The sequence below is a fragment of the Lottia gigantea genome (assembly GCF_000327385.1).
Source record: "Lottia gigantea unplaced genomic scaffold LOTGIsca_10, whole genome shotgun sequence".
In the NCBI taxonomy this organism is placed as follows: domain Eukaryota; kingdom Metazoa; phylum Mollusca; class Gastropoda; family Lottiidae; genus Lottia; species Lottia gigantea.
The window spans coordinates 528,490-543,007 of NW_008706747.1; the positions used below are offsets into that span (position 1 = coordinate 528,490).

The window sequence follows — 14,518 nt, forward strand, 5'->3', positions numbered from 1 at the left end:
TAACAGAATACAAATCTACAAATACATTTTATAGAGAATAGACACTCTTTATTTAATACAAATATTAACAGAATACAAATCAACAAATACATTTAATAGAGAATAGACACTCTTTTTATCATACAAATATTAACAGAATACAAATCAACAAATACATTTTATAGAGAATAGACACTCTTTTTATCATACAAATATTAACAGAATACAAATCAACAAATACATTTAATAGAGAATAGACACTCTTTATATAATACAAATATTAACAGAATACAAATCAACAAATACATTTAATAGAGAATAGACACTCTTTATATAATACAAATATTAACAGAATACAAATCAACAAATACATTTTATAGAGAATAGACACTCTTTATATAATACAAATATTAACAGAATACAAATCAACAAATACATTTAATAGAGAATAGACACTCTTTATAATACAAGAATACAAGGGCAGAACCCATACTAAATATTTTTTTTTTTTTTTTATATTATATAGGGTTCATCCTTGGGCGATTAAACTCACACCAAATAGGAACTTCTTCACTCTTAACACCAAATTTCATCAAGATCCATCAAAAATATTTTTGATAGGGTTCATCCTAAACATACCACAGCAAAACTATTTTTTGACCTACAAAAAAAATGGAATGCCCCTTTAACATTGATTGGTCCACATCTCTATGTAGTTTAAAATGTCCCACATTTTCAAATTTGTAGCTATACCTTTGATAGAATTGTCACATTCCACTACATCAAAAACAATTTCTGAATTTTCAATGTTTTTTCTTGGTGTTAAAATGTGGTCATTAAATTTCGATTGACAAAAGCAAATGGCAAATACAGCTTTTGTAAACAATGATGTTAACACTCTAAAGTTTTGTTCTTTACATGTCTTCAAAATCCACTCCAGCAATTTTGGTGATTTGTTGAAAACAGCTAGATATAAAACGTTTGATTTACAGGCAGATCCCAAATTTGAAATAATGGACAGCTTTTCTTCTGTTTTCAGTTCCTGATTGAAGTCATCCACAAATTCTTCTGAATTCCATATTTCATGGAAGACAACAGAAGCCACATGCTTTCCTTTCAGAATTTCTTGAATGAAACGTTTAACAATGCTACAATTTTCACGTTCAAACGAAGTTTTACGCATATTAGTCATTTTCGCTACGACATCGACCAAAAAGCCAATGGGACAATGTTTGATCAAGAACGCCTTATCAGTTTCTGTACATAAAACTGCATATTGCATCATGCGATGCTGGAAGGCAAATTTTGGAGAAGAATCGTCAGCTTCATTCTTTTGGATTTTTAGATACGAACCTACTAATTTATTTAAAATCTGTGATAAATTTCCATCAATGCTTTGCCTTAAAACTTCAGCAAGTTCTCCTTTTTCAGATTCATCAAAAACTTGCAACTAAACGTAACACATGATATCCATCTGGCCATTTTTCTTTCAAATACTTAATATCATTGATAAAGCAATCCAATGGCAAGGAAAAAAATTGAAGCACATTCTCATCGTGTCTTTCATAAACAACAAATTCTTCACAAGTATCTAAAAATATAGGATTTTCTGCCATACCCAATATGTCATCAATAAAATTTTCAAAACAAATTGTTCCGTCATTGTTCGTTTTTTTCAAAGAGCGACCATTATCTTTCACAAGTTCGAAAGACTTTTTCAGAATTACACGTTTATCATCTTCACTCAATATATCTTCTTTTTCCAAATGGACAACGTAATCAGACAATTCACGTTTCATGCACTTTTTAAGATTTTCTTTGTTTCGTTCGAATGAAAGAGGACTCATCGTAAAAAGTGCTGCCTCTAAATTTTGAAAGGTTGAATGATTTTTGATTAGCAGAGTAATACCAGGAAACTCGGTACCAAGAGGTCCAAAAGCATCTTCCATGAAAATTGCAAAAGGCTCTGATCTCTTGTAAAAAATCTTCCAATCTTCAGTACCATCCAATTTAAATACATCAACTCGAGACCTGTATTTCTCGTAAAATTGTAATGAGATCGATCTCTTAAAAGATTCTGAATGGCCAACCACAAACGCTATTTTGTCTGTGTTTAGAACACTCTGCCAGGCTTTGGTTTCAGAAATATCAAAATAACAATTTACATCCTCCATCAACTTATCTGTGAGTTCTAAAATAATAAATACAAATAATCCATAACCCAAAATTTAACATACTCGCGTGCAATAGAAATGGAGGTTGGGGCGATGGGAGTGGGAAAATGATGTCATTATCACCAGTGCCCATGTCAAGTGAGAGGCGTCATGGAATTTGATTGATTCAGTCAATATGGTGGCATTTTTAACCATATAGAAGTTTTCCTGGTGACTATGTTTCCGTGTGTAGGACTCTTGCAATGGTCAGACCAAGCTTCTTATTAGGTCAAATATAATATCACAGGAGTTTCTACTCTAAAAAATATAACTGTTTGCTTGTGACTCAAGAAGCACACCTGAGCTAAATCCGAACTCACCCCATTTTATGAAATTTATTAGGGTGGCTAGCCCCTTCGTTAGCGTAGGGTCCATGGGGGCTGGGCTCCAGCAAGTGAGAATTAAGCACTAGCAAAACCTTCTTCAATTCAGCAGAGATTGATTCATTTACAGTGTCTTTGTACAAAATCAAAAAAAATTTAGATTTTGATACATTTTTGGCACCTCAAAATTGTCAGAAATGATATCTCTGGGCTTTAATCCTTCAAAATCTGAGCCCCGGCACCAATTCATTCCTGGCAACTGGACTGAGGATGAGGCTTCATTGGAGAGTTCTAATTGAACTGTTCCAATTCTGGTCTCAATCAAACAGTATCAAAGCTGATATGTCACATTCAAAATTTTCCTATCTTTTTGTTCTTCACCATTTTGAATTCTGTCTACACCTCCTAACATGTGGAACGTGTTCTGAACTCTGTTCCAACTTGTTAAATTGAACATCCAGTTGATTTCATGAATCCAGAATGTTCAGAACTGACCAATCGAGCTACCCCTTGGTTTTTGTTTTTTTTAGCATAAAATTCACTTTGCTTGTAAAAATGAAATGAAATGAATCGAGTTTTACATCCTACTTTTCTGCACCTAATGAAGACAGACTTTGCCTGTTAACAGTAATGTCTATATTTTGCTGTATTCCCCACTTACCTGGTAGAAGCTCAGTTCCATCATCTGTTATAAACTGTTGATAAGTTAAGTTGGTTGCTTTTCCAATATTAACATTAGGATTAAGAATCCCCACAATTCCATTTGAAGAGTTAAAAATATCATTGTTAAATGGCACCATGCTTCTGTCAGAATCTAAAATTAGAAACAAAATCAAGTGATAGTCATCTAAGCTCTACCAGCTGAACTTCTGCTATCCATGTCTAGCTTGAAAATCACTTTCTGACATACTTTTCTACTACGATTCAACAAAAATATACCACTTGTGTCCTCATTTCAAATTTGAACGACAGTTGGTACGACAAAATTCCAAAGAATAAACACTGAAAGAAGGCAAAAATATCCCAAAATACATGCTCTGATGCGAAAATATTGGTATTTTTCTTAGTACATTTTGCTTAATTAAAAGTCATGAAGTCTTCAGCATCTGATAGAATTTCAAGCTATTATGAACTCAGTCTAGTACCTTGACACGATTCGACACTTTTCTTGTTTCACTGAAGTATGCAAATGCAGCAATTTGAGTGGATTGTATTCAATCAGAGCCCTTAGCCTAAAAACTGTAAACAATATATATAGCTTTACTTTAAGATCATTGGCATCAAAGGTTCATAGACAAAAACTCTAATACCTTTGAGAGATCAAGCTGTACAAGGCAGTGACTGTTTAGAACTTACCAGGGCTGTCACTATGGTAACTGTCACATGAAGAGCCACATTTTTCACTAACCCGATCCAAAACACCCTGAGTGTCGAAGTTGTTTGAAGCATTTACTGCTGAAGCACCATTGGAGTTTTCAGATTCTTCAAGATGACCAGCATCGCAAGGAAACTCTGTTGATGATCCATCGTAATTTTCAGATTCATCACGAGGACCAGTAGAATATAGACCGTGTACATCGTAGTTCCTAAAATCTGTTGCGTCCATATTCCCAAGTTTTTCTTTAAACCTGTTGGTATTTATCTCCCTTGGGGAACTTGCTTTGGAAGAAGGAGTAAAGGGTGGTCTAGAAGGTCTGCTCTGTCTCAAACCAAAATCAAATGAAGACCCTAGCTGGAGCTTTGGACTAGTCTGTTGGCTTTTGGTTTCAAAAGCTGTTTGCACCAGATTTTAGGACCCAATAGATGTTGATTCAGGATTTACAGTTCCAAATGTTTTTTTTTATAGTCTTGCTTTCTGTTGATTCAAAGAATTAGGCAAAAATTGTATTGGACTTTAGTTTTTGGGGTTTTTTTTAGTTGGAATCACTGTCAGAATCATTGAGATCTCAGTTTCTCAATCTAACAACGGAATCAAGCTCAACATTGTAGCTTCCTAGTTGATGAGAGGTCTACCTGAAACACAAAGCACACTTTTATATATTCTAAAAATGTACAGGCAAAAATGACTAAGGATATTACGGAGCCCCTAAGGCGCATTTGTAAACATATTTCGTTTAAACGAAATAAAAAGATGGGTTAATTATTTCGTTTAAACGAAATAGACGAAAAAATTATTTCGTTTAAACGAAATAATTAATTCGTTTTAATGAAATAATTAATTCGTTTTAATGAAATAATTAATTCGTTTAAACGAAATAATAAATAAATATGTTTACAATTGCACCTTAGGGGCTCCGTAGGATATAGATATATAATGATAATTAGTCTATAATCCCTTTAAAGGCTTCTTCTAAATTTTTTACATGTATCGGGGACACTGATACCATCAATTTTCACCATTCTAATTTTTTAATCAGATGTTTGTGGTTCCTGCAGTTCCACTAAAACTAAGTAAGTCACGTCACTATTCGCAAAATAAACTTGTATCACATTCTTCGTGATTAGTGACATCATCAAACACTTAGTTTTAGAGGAATTGCAGGAACTTCTGATTGTAAATTGGAATGGTGGAAATTGAAGGTAACAGTGTCCCAGGTACACATAATAAAATTTAGAAAAACCTCTTTATCATCCCTTTAAAGGAACACTGCCTCTCAAAATGAGCATAAAATTTATATTTTCAAACTTGGCCAATCTTTATCCAACAGTGGACTTGATGATGGTGTCATGGCAGAATTCCAATGTGTATAATCCGATAAGTCTACAAAACAAAGTAATTATTGAAAAATGCTCATAAATAAGGACGAAGTTATAAGGATAAATTAATTTTGACACCGTGGATATGTTTCTTTCTTATTTTGACGTTTTTCCTTTAATATGTAATGAGAGGCAAAAACGCAAGACAACAGTGTTTAAGTGGGATCAATGTTCAAATGACATGTGAGATAGCCAATGGTCAACGATTTACGAACTTACGCTCTAATATTTAGTTAATCTATACTTCAAATATAGCTTTCTAGGCAAGGTGACATACGCCCACAGATAGCTTTGATTGTAAGTATTATGAAATTCGATATATTTATCATCTTCATAATGACATTGACACACAAAATCAAAATCAAAAGAATCTAAGAATGTAAAAAATTGTAGCTTGTAGAGTGAGCACGAGTTGCACAATATAGCTAATAGAGTAAAATTTCAAGTCAGACAGGATATTTTGGTGAAAAATTATCCGATCATCACGAAAATCGATAGATCATCATGAAAATCAATAGGGATCATCTTCATAATGACATTGACATACAAAATAAAAATCATAAGAATCTGTGAAAAAGTGTAGCTTGTAGAGTGAGCACGAATTGCACAATATAGCCAATAGAGTAAAATGTCAAGTCAGACAGGATATTTCTGTGAAAAATTATCCGATCATCACGAAAATCAATAGATCATCATGAAAATCAATAGGGATCATCTTCATAATGATATTGACACACAAAATAAAAATCAAAAGAATCCGTATAGAATTGTAGCCTGTAGAGTGAGCACGAGCCAAATGTGAACGGACGGACCGACAGGGTGATTACAATATACGCCCATCTTTCGAGTGGGCGTATAATAAAAATCAAAAGAATCCATAAAGAACTGTAGCCTGTAGAGTGAGCACGAGCCAAATGTGAACGGACGGACCGACAGGGTGATTACAATATACGCCCATCTTTCGAGTGGGCGTATAATAAAAATCAAAAGAATCCATAAAGAACTGTAGCCTGTAGAGTGAGCACGAGCCAAATGTGAACGGACGGACGGACCGACGGGGTGATTACAATATACGCCCATCTTACGTGTGGGCGTATAAAAATGAAATGAAATGAATGGGGTTTTACGTCCTACTTTTCTGCACCATGTGGGCTAATAAAGACGGGCAACGCCATGCAGGTGCAATGAGGGAAATTTTGCCTGGACAGCGGCATTAGCCTGCTCTTTTTCTATTTCCAACTGTCGAGGGATCTTTAACGTGCACAGCTTGTAGCACACGGAGCCTCGGATTATTGCCCCATCCGAACGACTAGCCCCTCTTACCTGCATCACTGACAGGGGGGAAAACCGGGAAATCCAAAGGTATTATCTCGACCTATGCCGGGATTGAACCCTGGACCTTCAGGTTAGCGAGCAAACGTCTAACTCACTGAGCCACCGCAGCTCCCTAATCTATACTTTAAGGAAGGTTTTAAGTTTGAAAAAAAGAATTTCCCTGATCTATAAATAGATATCAGTGATAATGGGTCATTACGTAACAAATCTTTCGCCTCATGAGATTAAGGAACAAGTTCGCCAGCCAGTACCTTAAGTCTCAGAAACAGGAATTGTTCAGCTTAGCTAATCAGTGATAGTGTTTACAACTCACCTTCGAAATTTAATCCACTAGAATTATCCCGTCTTTTCTTGAGACTCTGCTGCCATATCATATAGAGAAATAAAGACATAATATATATAAAAAATCACGTAAAATGCCCAACAAACCCCCCTCTCCCCCTAAACACACCAACGTAACTGTTAGTAAGCGGTGGCGTAACTAGAGTTTTTAATTTGGGGGTTGGTGGGGAGAGTGCAAGAAGGGGCAGTAAATCCAAGTGCCGCTGGGGTGTCTGTGGATGAGAAGCTGAAATTTTTGGAAGTTGCAAGAGTTCCAATTCCAAGTGGTTACGCCACTGATGGTAGGTGTGTTGATTTGATTTTAGAGATGAACAACTACTTGAAAGCACAGAATTTATTTTATTAGTACGGTAATTCTCAAAACTAAATTATGTTTTTACATAAAAGAAAAGAAAAAGCTATCATTACTGTGGTGTTTATTTGAAAGGTTTACAGTCATAAGGGACAAACGTGTCAAAATTAAGCCGATTCAAAATATGTAGGTCTAACAAAGACCGTGGTATATACTGTCAATGGAATTTTGTTCCCCTTCTAGAGTGTTTACAAACTAAAAGTTAAATGTGTATTCAAGAACAAGGGCAATAACTCATACTAAATGTTAAATAATTTCACCAAGTTTTGTCAAAATCTGTCAAGAATTGTGCTTTCTATTTATGAACCCTGTTGAAAATCAAAGAAATATTTTATACGAGATATTGACCTGTTCTTAAAAACGCTTTTAATTTTTAGCTCGTAAACATTAGCCTAAAAGGCACGATTCTGGACAGATTTTGACAAAACTTTTCAAAAGAAATATATGACTGAAGGTTGAATATTTCATACTGGTGATTGTTACTGTAAAGCCAAATATTTTTAATTAAAGATGGGTTTCCTTATTTTTTTAGTGTCAAATTAAGCAAACTATTTGATTAATTGGTGTTTCTAATGAATTATCATGTATGTACAGTCTGGTAATTCTCTTCTTATTTAGCTAATTATGAATTAATTATGGACATGTGAGAGAAAATGGTATTTTTCCAAGTCATTAGAACACCTTTACTTCCTATTCATATAAGTATTAGCATTTTCATTTTTATCAATGAAAATAAGGGAACCCATCTTTAAAATCAAATTAGCCAGTGGGTTTATATTAGCTTGCCTGGCAAGATATCTTATGATTTACTCTAACTGTATACAAATTGATATATCTCAAATAAACTATGCTCTTTCAATAGAAACATTTAGAATCAATATATGAAGGCTATAATATAAACAAGCTATATAAATCAGCTTTAAAAAAATATATCTCATAGAATGAAAAGAAAATGTTGAATATAGAAAAACATTTTTCCAGCTTTGATTTTTTCGCTCCTACATAAAAAATGGGATTTACGGGAAAAATGACATCCACCTTCAAATCTTCACACCCAAATAATCATATTTTTTCAAGGTACAGTGTACTCTATGATATCTGACATCTGAGTATTAACCCGACATCCTGCGTAACCCGACATTCTGTGTAATCCGACATCTGAGTATTCAGACATTCTGTATAATCCGACATCCTTGTCTGATCCCGTTTGATTTCCTAATTATGTCTCTTTACAAACCTCTTAGTACTCCGACGTTGTGTATCCTTTGATTTACGACCCAGCATTTATTAAACTTGCTGTTTTCTCATAACATATTCTACAAAACCTCCTGCCCCGGGATATCATGTATAATGACAACCAAATCAGCTGATAATAAAACAACTTAATTCTTCCATAAAAGCTTAAATTACCATTTCTGGATATAATTTCATGTAAGAAATTGGCCATTTGAAAATTACATGCCAAATCGAAAACAGTACATCCAGAGTTGTCTTTTTCTAAAATACAATTCTCATCGAACTCTTTCGAAGTTTCTATCAGAAATTCCACAATTTGAGTGTCGCCAGCCCCAACTGCTATATGTAATGGGGTTTGGCCCAATGTATTTTTCTCTAAAACTAACATTGGAAAAATCTTAACCAATTCTACAACGCCAGTGTTGCCTGGTGTTTGACAAGCAATATGGAGTGCAGTGTCACCGTGGTGATCATGAATAGTAGTCAAAGATGGCTGCCTTTCTAATAAAAATTTCACCATTTGCAAATTGTCTTGAACTTTACAAGCTAAATGCAAGACAGTACATCCAGAAGAATCTATTTCTAAAAGACAATTGTTTTGGTGCTTCTTCGAGATCTCTATAAGAAATTCCACAATTTGAGTGTCGCCAGCCCCAACTGCCATGTGTAATGGGGTTTGGCCCAATGTATTTCTTTTCAAAAATGACTCTGGAAAATCTTTTACTAATTTTACAACTCCAGTATTGCCTGGTGTTTGACAAGCAACATGGAGTGCAGTGTTACCATGGTGATCTTGAATAGTCATCAAAGATGGCTGCCTTTCTAATAAATATTTCACCATTTGCAAATTGTCTTGAACTTGACAAGCTAAATGCAAAACAGTACATCCAGAAGAATCTATTTCTAAAAGACAATTGTTTCGGGACTTGATTAAATCCTCTATAAGAAATTCCACAATTTGAATGTTGCCAGCCCCAACTGCAATGTGTAATGGGGTTTGGCCCAATGTATTTCTTTTCAAAAGTAACTCTGGAAAATCCTTTACCAATGAGGTCACAATTTCAATGTTGTCATAGCCACAACACGCTTCATGTAAACAAGTGTTGCCAGATTTATCTCTAACATTAACAGCATCGCCATTACTTTCTTTTAAATATTCTAAAATTTCTATATCTGATCCACAACGACAAGCTACATGAAGACTGGTATAGCCTTGACTATCTGTGTAATTCACATTTTGCCCACAGCTCTTAAGATAGTTAAGAATATCCAGTCGACTAAAAGCTACAGCTGTATGTGTTATATTTGAATAACATTTTGTTTCTTCAAAATTAATAATGGAATTTTCAGTGTTTCTGCTTGGTGTTAAAATGTGGTCTAATTCTAATTGACAAAATCTATCAACATTCTTCATTTGTTTCATTAACAATTTAAAATGTTCAAAATGGCCAATGACACATGTGGCAAATATAGATTTTTGAAACGATGATGATGATAACACTCTAAAGTTTTGCTTTTCACATGCCTTCAAAATCCACTCCAGCAATTTTGGTGATTTGTTGAATACAGCTAGATACAAAATGTTTGATTCACAGGCAGATCTCCATATTGAACCCATGAACCATTTGACTTTTTCCCATTCTTGCTTGAAATCCTTCAAAAATTCTTCTGAATTCCATATTTCATGGATGACAACAGTAGCCACATGCTTTCCTTTCAGAATTTCTTGAATGAAACGTTTAACAATGTTAAGATTTTCACCTTCAAACGAAGTTTTACGCATATTAGTCATTCGCGTTATAACATCGACCAAAAAGCCAATGGGACAATGGTTGATCAAGAACGCCTTATTAGTTTCTGTACATAAAACTGCATATTGCATCATGCGATGCTGGAAGGCAAATTTTGGAGAAGAATCGCCAGCTTCATTCTTTTGGATTTTTAGATACGAACCTACTAATTTATTTAAAATCTGTGATAAATTTCCATCAATACTTTGCCTTAAAACTTCAGCAAGTTCTCCTTTTTCAGATTCATCAAAAACTTCATGGAATGCAACTAAACGTAACACATAATATCCATCTGGCCATTTTTCTTTCAAATACTTAATATCATTGATAAGGCAATCCAATGGCAAGGAAAACAACTGAAGCACATTCTCATCGTGTCTTTCATAAACAACAAATTCTTCACAAGTATCTAAAAATATAGGATTTTCTGCCATACCCAATATGTCATCAATATCCTGATTTGTCAAAAAGCGACCGTTTGTTTTCACAAGTTCTGAAGATTTTTTGAGAATCTCACGTTTTTCATCTTTACTCAATAAATGATCTTCTTCTTCCAAATTTACCACGTAATCAGAAAATCTATGCTTAAAGCACTTTTTAAGACTTTCTTTGTTTCGCTCAAATGAAAAAGGATCCAATAAAAAAAGTGCTGCCTTTAAATTTTCATCACTTGCTAAATTTTTGATTACGTGAGAAATACTTTCAAACTTGGAACCAAGAGGTCCAAATGCATCTTCCATGAGAATTGCAAAAGGCTCAGATCTTTTGCAACAAATCTTCCAATCTTCAGGACCATTCAATCTAAATACCTCCACTCGAGACCTGTATTTCTCAAAAAATTTTAATGAGATCGATCTCTTAAAAGATTCTGAATGGCCAACCACAAACACTATTTTGTCTGTGTTTAGAACACTCTGCCAGGCTTTGGTTTTAGAAATATCAAAATAACAATTTACACCCTCCATCAACTTATCTGTTTGCCCTAAAATAATAAATGTTTCTTCATTAATGTCAATAAAAATAAGTAATCCCTGTTGATTTCATTTAGTTATAACTTTTTCAGTACACTCCAATTTTCTTATTTTTTTCTCCTTTGCTCTCAGAATGTTATATTTATATTGTGATGTAATTTCTCACTTACTTAATAAAGGCTCTGTTTCATCATCTGTTATAAACTGTTGATGATTAAAGTTGGTTACATTTTGAATATTAACATTGGTTTGCTGGGCATTAGGAATGCCCACAATTCCATTTGAAGTGTCCAAAATACTATTGTTATGTGGCAACATGTCACTTGCAAGACCTGAAATTAGTCAAAAGTCAGTTCTAGCACAAATCAACCCCCCCAATCCCCCCACCCCCCCTCCAAATGCTTTCTGAAGGGCCTTAAAGGTCATGAAGTCTATAGCATCTTTAGCTTTTCTTATCTCTGCCTTTCTTTTAAGCTACCTACAAAAATAAATAGAATATATAAAACCAAACATACCTTGAATCCCTTCAGAAGTTCCTTCCTTATTATCACCATCCTGGCTACAGCACAAATATTCATTTTCATCCTGCAAAATAACCAAGAATCAAGTATGACCAGCAGTCACTGTTCATGAAAGAAATTAACGAAAACAAATAAAGGTAACAGTGTAATACATCATGTTTGCAATGGCTTATTTTACTTCTTTGTGTCTCAAAAACAAAATTGGAGATTTTTAAGAATCGTTTGCGCTATGAACGTGACCTTATTAATCGCAACTTCAAAATCATTGCCTTGTTTGTGGTTGGCTACATTTTGAAAGTCTCCATTTTTTCGCCTCTACTGACAGGAGAGCAGGTGTATACTTGTTGACTCACCATTCTAGTCAAGTGAAAACAGTGCAGTGTAAATGGTACCGGCCATCCGAGTCCAGACCGTGTATGGTTCACTTCAAGCGGGCCATTTTATGACAGTGTAAACGCGACTATAGAGAGGATGGAACAACACAGTATCTGATTCTATTGCTATTTCTAGAGACTTACACTTTCAGAGGCAGATTCTGTTGAACTGATATTGGACTTTGCACTGTGGAAAATGTCTGAACTGTCTTCAGTTCCATCTTCTTCTACGCTGGAATCACTATCAGGATCATTGTGACCCCAGTTTGCCCATCCGGTTCCATTTCCACTTGTAGAATCCATGTCAATATGGAATCAAGCTGACCATTTGAGTTTTTCAAGGCATTCTATCTGAAATGTTTTATAACATTATGGTACAAAATTATACAGATATAAAATACAAAGTGATAAATTATAAAATCAGGTTAGAAAATCTAATGCAGGGACATCCTTAAAGATGGGTTCCCTTATTTTTATTCATGAAATTGAAAATGCTAATACTTATATGAATAGAAAGTAGAGGTGTTCTAATGACTTGGTAAAATATCAGTTTGTCTCACATGTCCATAATTAATTCATAATTAGCTAAATTATAAGAGAATTACCAGCAGAATTCCAATGAGTGACCGATCAAGAAAGGTCAAAAAGTCTTTTGTTTATCCAGACTGTACATACACAGACATTTATGATAAGAAGTCCAATTCCAGTGTCTGTGGGTCTTTCAATTCCATTTTGGGTTTGGGGGTGGGGAGGGGGGATCATGTCCATATGAAATCAAAACATAGACAAAAGTTATCTAAAAGCCAAATACATCTCATATTTAGGTACGCAAGTGAATGGTCTTGGTCGGAGATATTTGTCGCTGACTCAAATCTTGAGTACAATCTTGCGGGTGTCCGTGCTTTTATGACAACATTACAGTATCCCCAACAGGATTTATAGTATCAAACAAGTTTGTCTCCGATAGTTTCATCATCCAATCAGATTCCTTTTCCTTTCAATTACGTGTTTCCCACTTTATTATCGAGATGGAAAACGACCAACTGGAGATTTTTGTCTCCTCGTGTGCCCGTGCCAGTCGTTGAAACACAAGATTAGACTCTAGTCTCAGACAAAGGCCGCTCGTGTGCCCACACCTTTAGATGTAAAATACCAAGATAACTTCTATTAGAAAATACCTATTATTGGGATATTCCTAATGCCAAATGGCTCATATTTCCCCAAAAAGATATGATCATTTTACCCAATACCCTACCATGACATTCTTTACGTTTAATGAGTTTGACAATGCTTTATTCGCGTTCATAAAAATATTTTGTAAGTTTGCACTGAAAAGAAACACATTTCCCCTCTGGAAATTTCAACAAAAAAAAACTCACAAATTTTGGCTGAAAATGGACCTCTATAAAAACAAATTTTTGAGACAAAACGTGTGATTATGTTTATATTTTTAACAACGCAAAGTCATTCTAAGACAAACAATATTATTTTGAGACTGTTTTTCCAATTTACATACAAATAAAAGATAAAATTCAAAAAACGTTTTACTTCACTCAGACAATAAATAGTTGTTATGTCATGAACGAAACAGAAAAAGCTGCAAACAATGTTGAAAATATTTCCTACCTTATCAAGGGACACGGTGTGGCTCATTTGTTCTTCCAGCTCATCTGACCTCACCCTCCTCTACCGTTCATATGTAGTGAGAGGTAAAAACGCAAGATATGGTTATCAGCTGAGATAGCCAAATGTCAGCTATCCACGAACTTACGTTCTAAGAATATTTAGTTAACTCCGCCAAGGACGGAGTAATGGAGATTAGCTCAAAAGGGAATTTCCCTAATAGTTAGATATCACGTGATTTTTTAGGTAATCTTTTTACCATTTTGTCCTACTCAAAGGCGTTTTTATTTAAGCAAATCTTATTGACATTGAACAAAGTGTGCATTTTATAAGCGAAGCATCTACAACGAATTGCCTATAATACACTTTAATTTAAGCGATTTGCCAAAGCACTTATCAAATAGACTAAATCGTGGCTCACAGCGCTATTGTTACGAATTAAGATTCAATTATGACGAGCAACATTGACAATAAACAGAACTGGTTCTAGGATCAGCCTGTAAGAGAAAAGACAAAAAATAATTTTTACCAGCGTTTGAAATTTTCCAAAAACAAAGAGAAAGATCTGGAGAATATTTCATTCCATTGCCAGAGTTAACTGTTCAATAATCTTAATTAAGGCGATTTAAAGGGACAGCTAACTGGGCCATTTTTTTGACCGACGGGAATTTGTTTAGCTAAGCCAATCTGTAATAGTGTCAC

General features: G+C 34.5%; 2 protein-coding genes across 2 annotated transcripts; both read right to left on the reverse strand.

Annotated features, from left to right (window-relative positions):
- Positions 1-1,415: 1,415 nt before the first annotated feature.
- On the reverse strand, positions 1,416-4,121 carry LOTGIDRAFT_156010 (hypothetical protein; the record flags this gene model as incomplete). Its single annotated transcript, XM_009046048.1, has 3 exons — positions 1,416-2,170; positions 3,177-3,329; positions 3,872-4,121. The coding sequence occupies 3 exons, from the start codon at positions 4,119-4,121 to the stop codon at positions 1,416-1,418; spliced, it is 1,158 nt and encodes a 385-aa protein (XP_009044296.1).
- A 1,066-nt stretch (positions 4,122-5,187) lies between these two features.
- On the reverse strand, positions 5,188-12,957 carry LOTGIDRAFT_229903 (hypothetical protein; the record flags this gene model as incomplete). Its single annotated transcript, XM_009046049.1, has 6 exons — positions 12,799-12,957; positions 12,338-12,544; positions 11,814-11,883; positions 11,469-11,630; positions 9,756-11,309; positions 5,188-5,276 (listed from the first exon to the last, which is right to left on the reverse strand). The coding sequence occupies exons 2-6, from the start codon at positions 12,494-12,496 to the stop codon at positions 5,188-5,190; spliced, it is 2,034 nt and encodes a 677-aa protein (XP_009044297.1). The 5' UTR covers positions 12,497-12,544; positions 12,799-12,957.
- Positions 12,958-14,518: the final 1,561 nt, after the last annotated feature.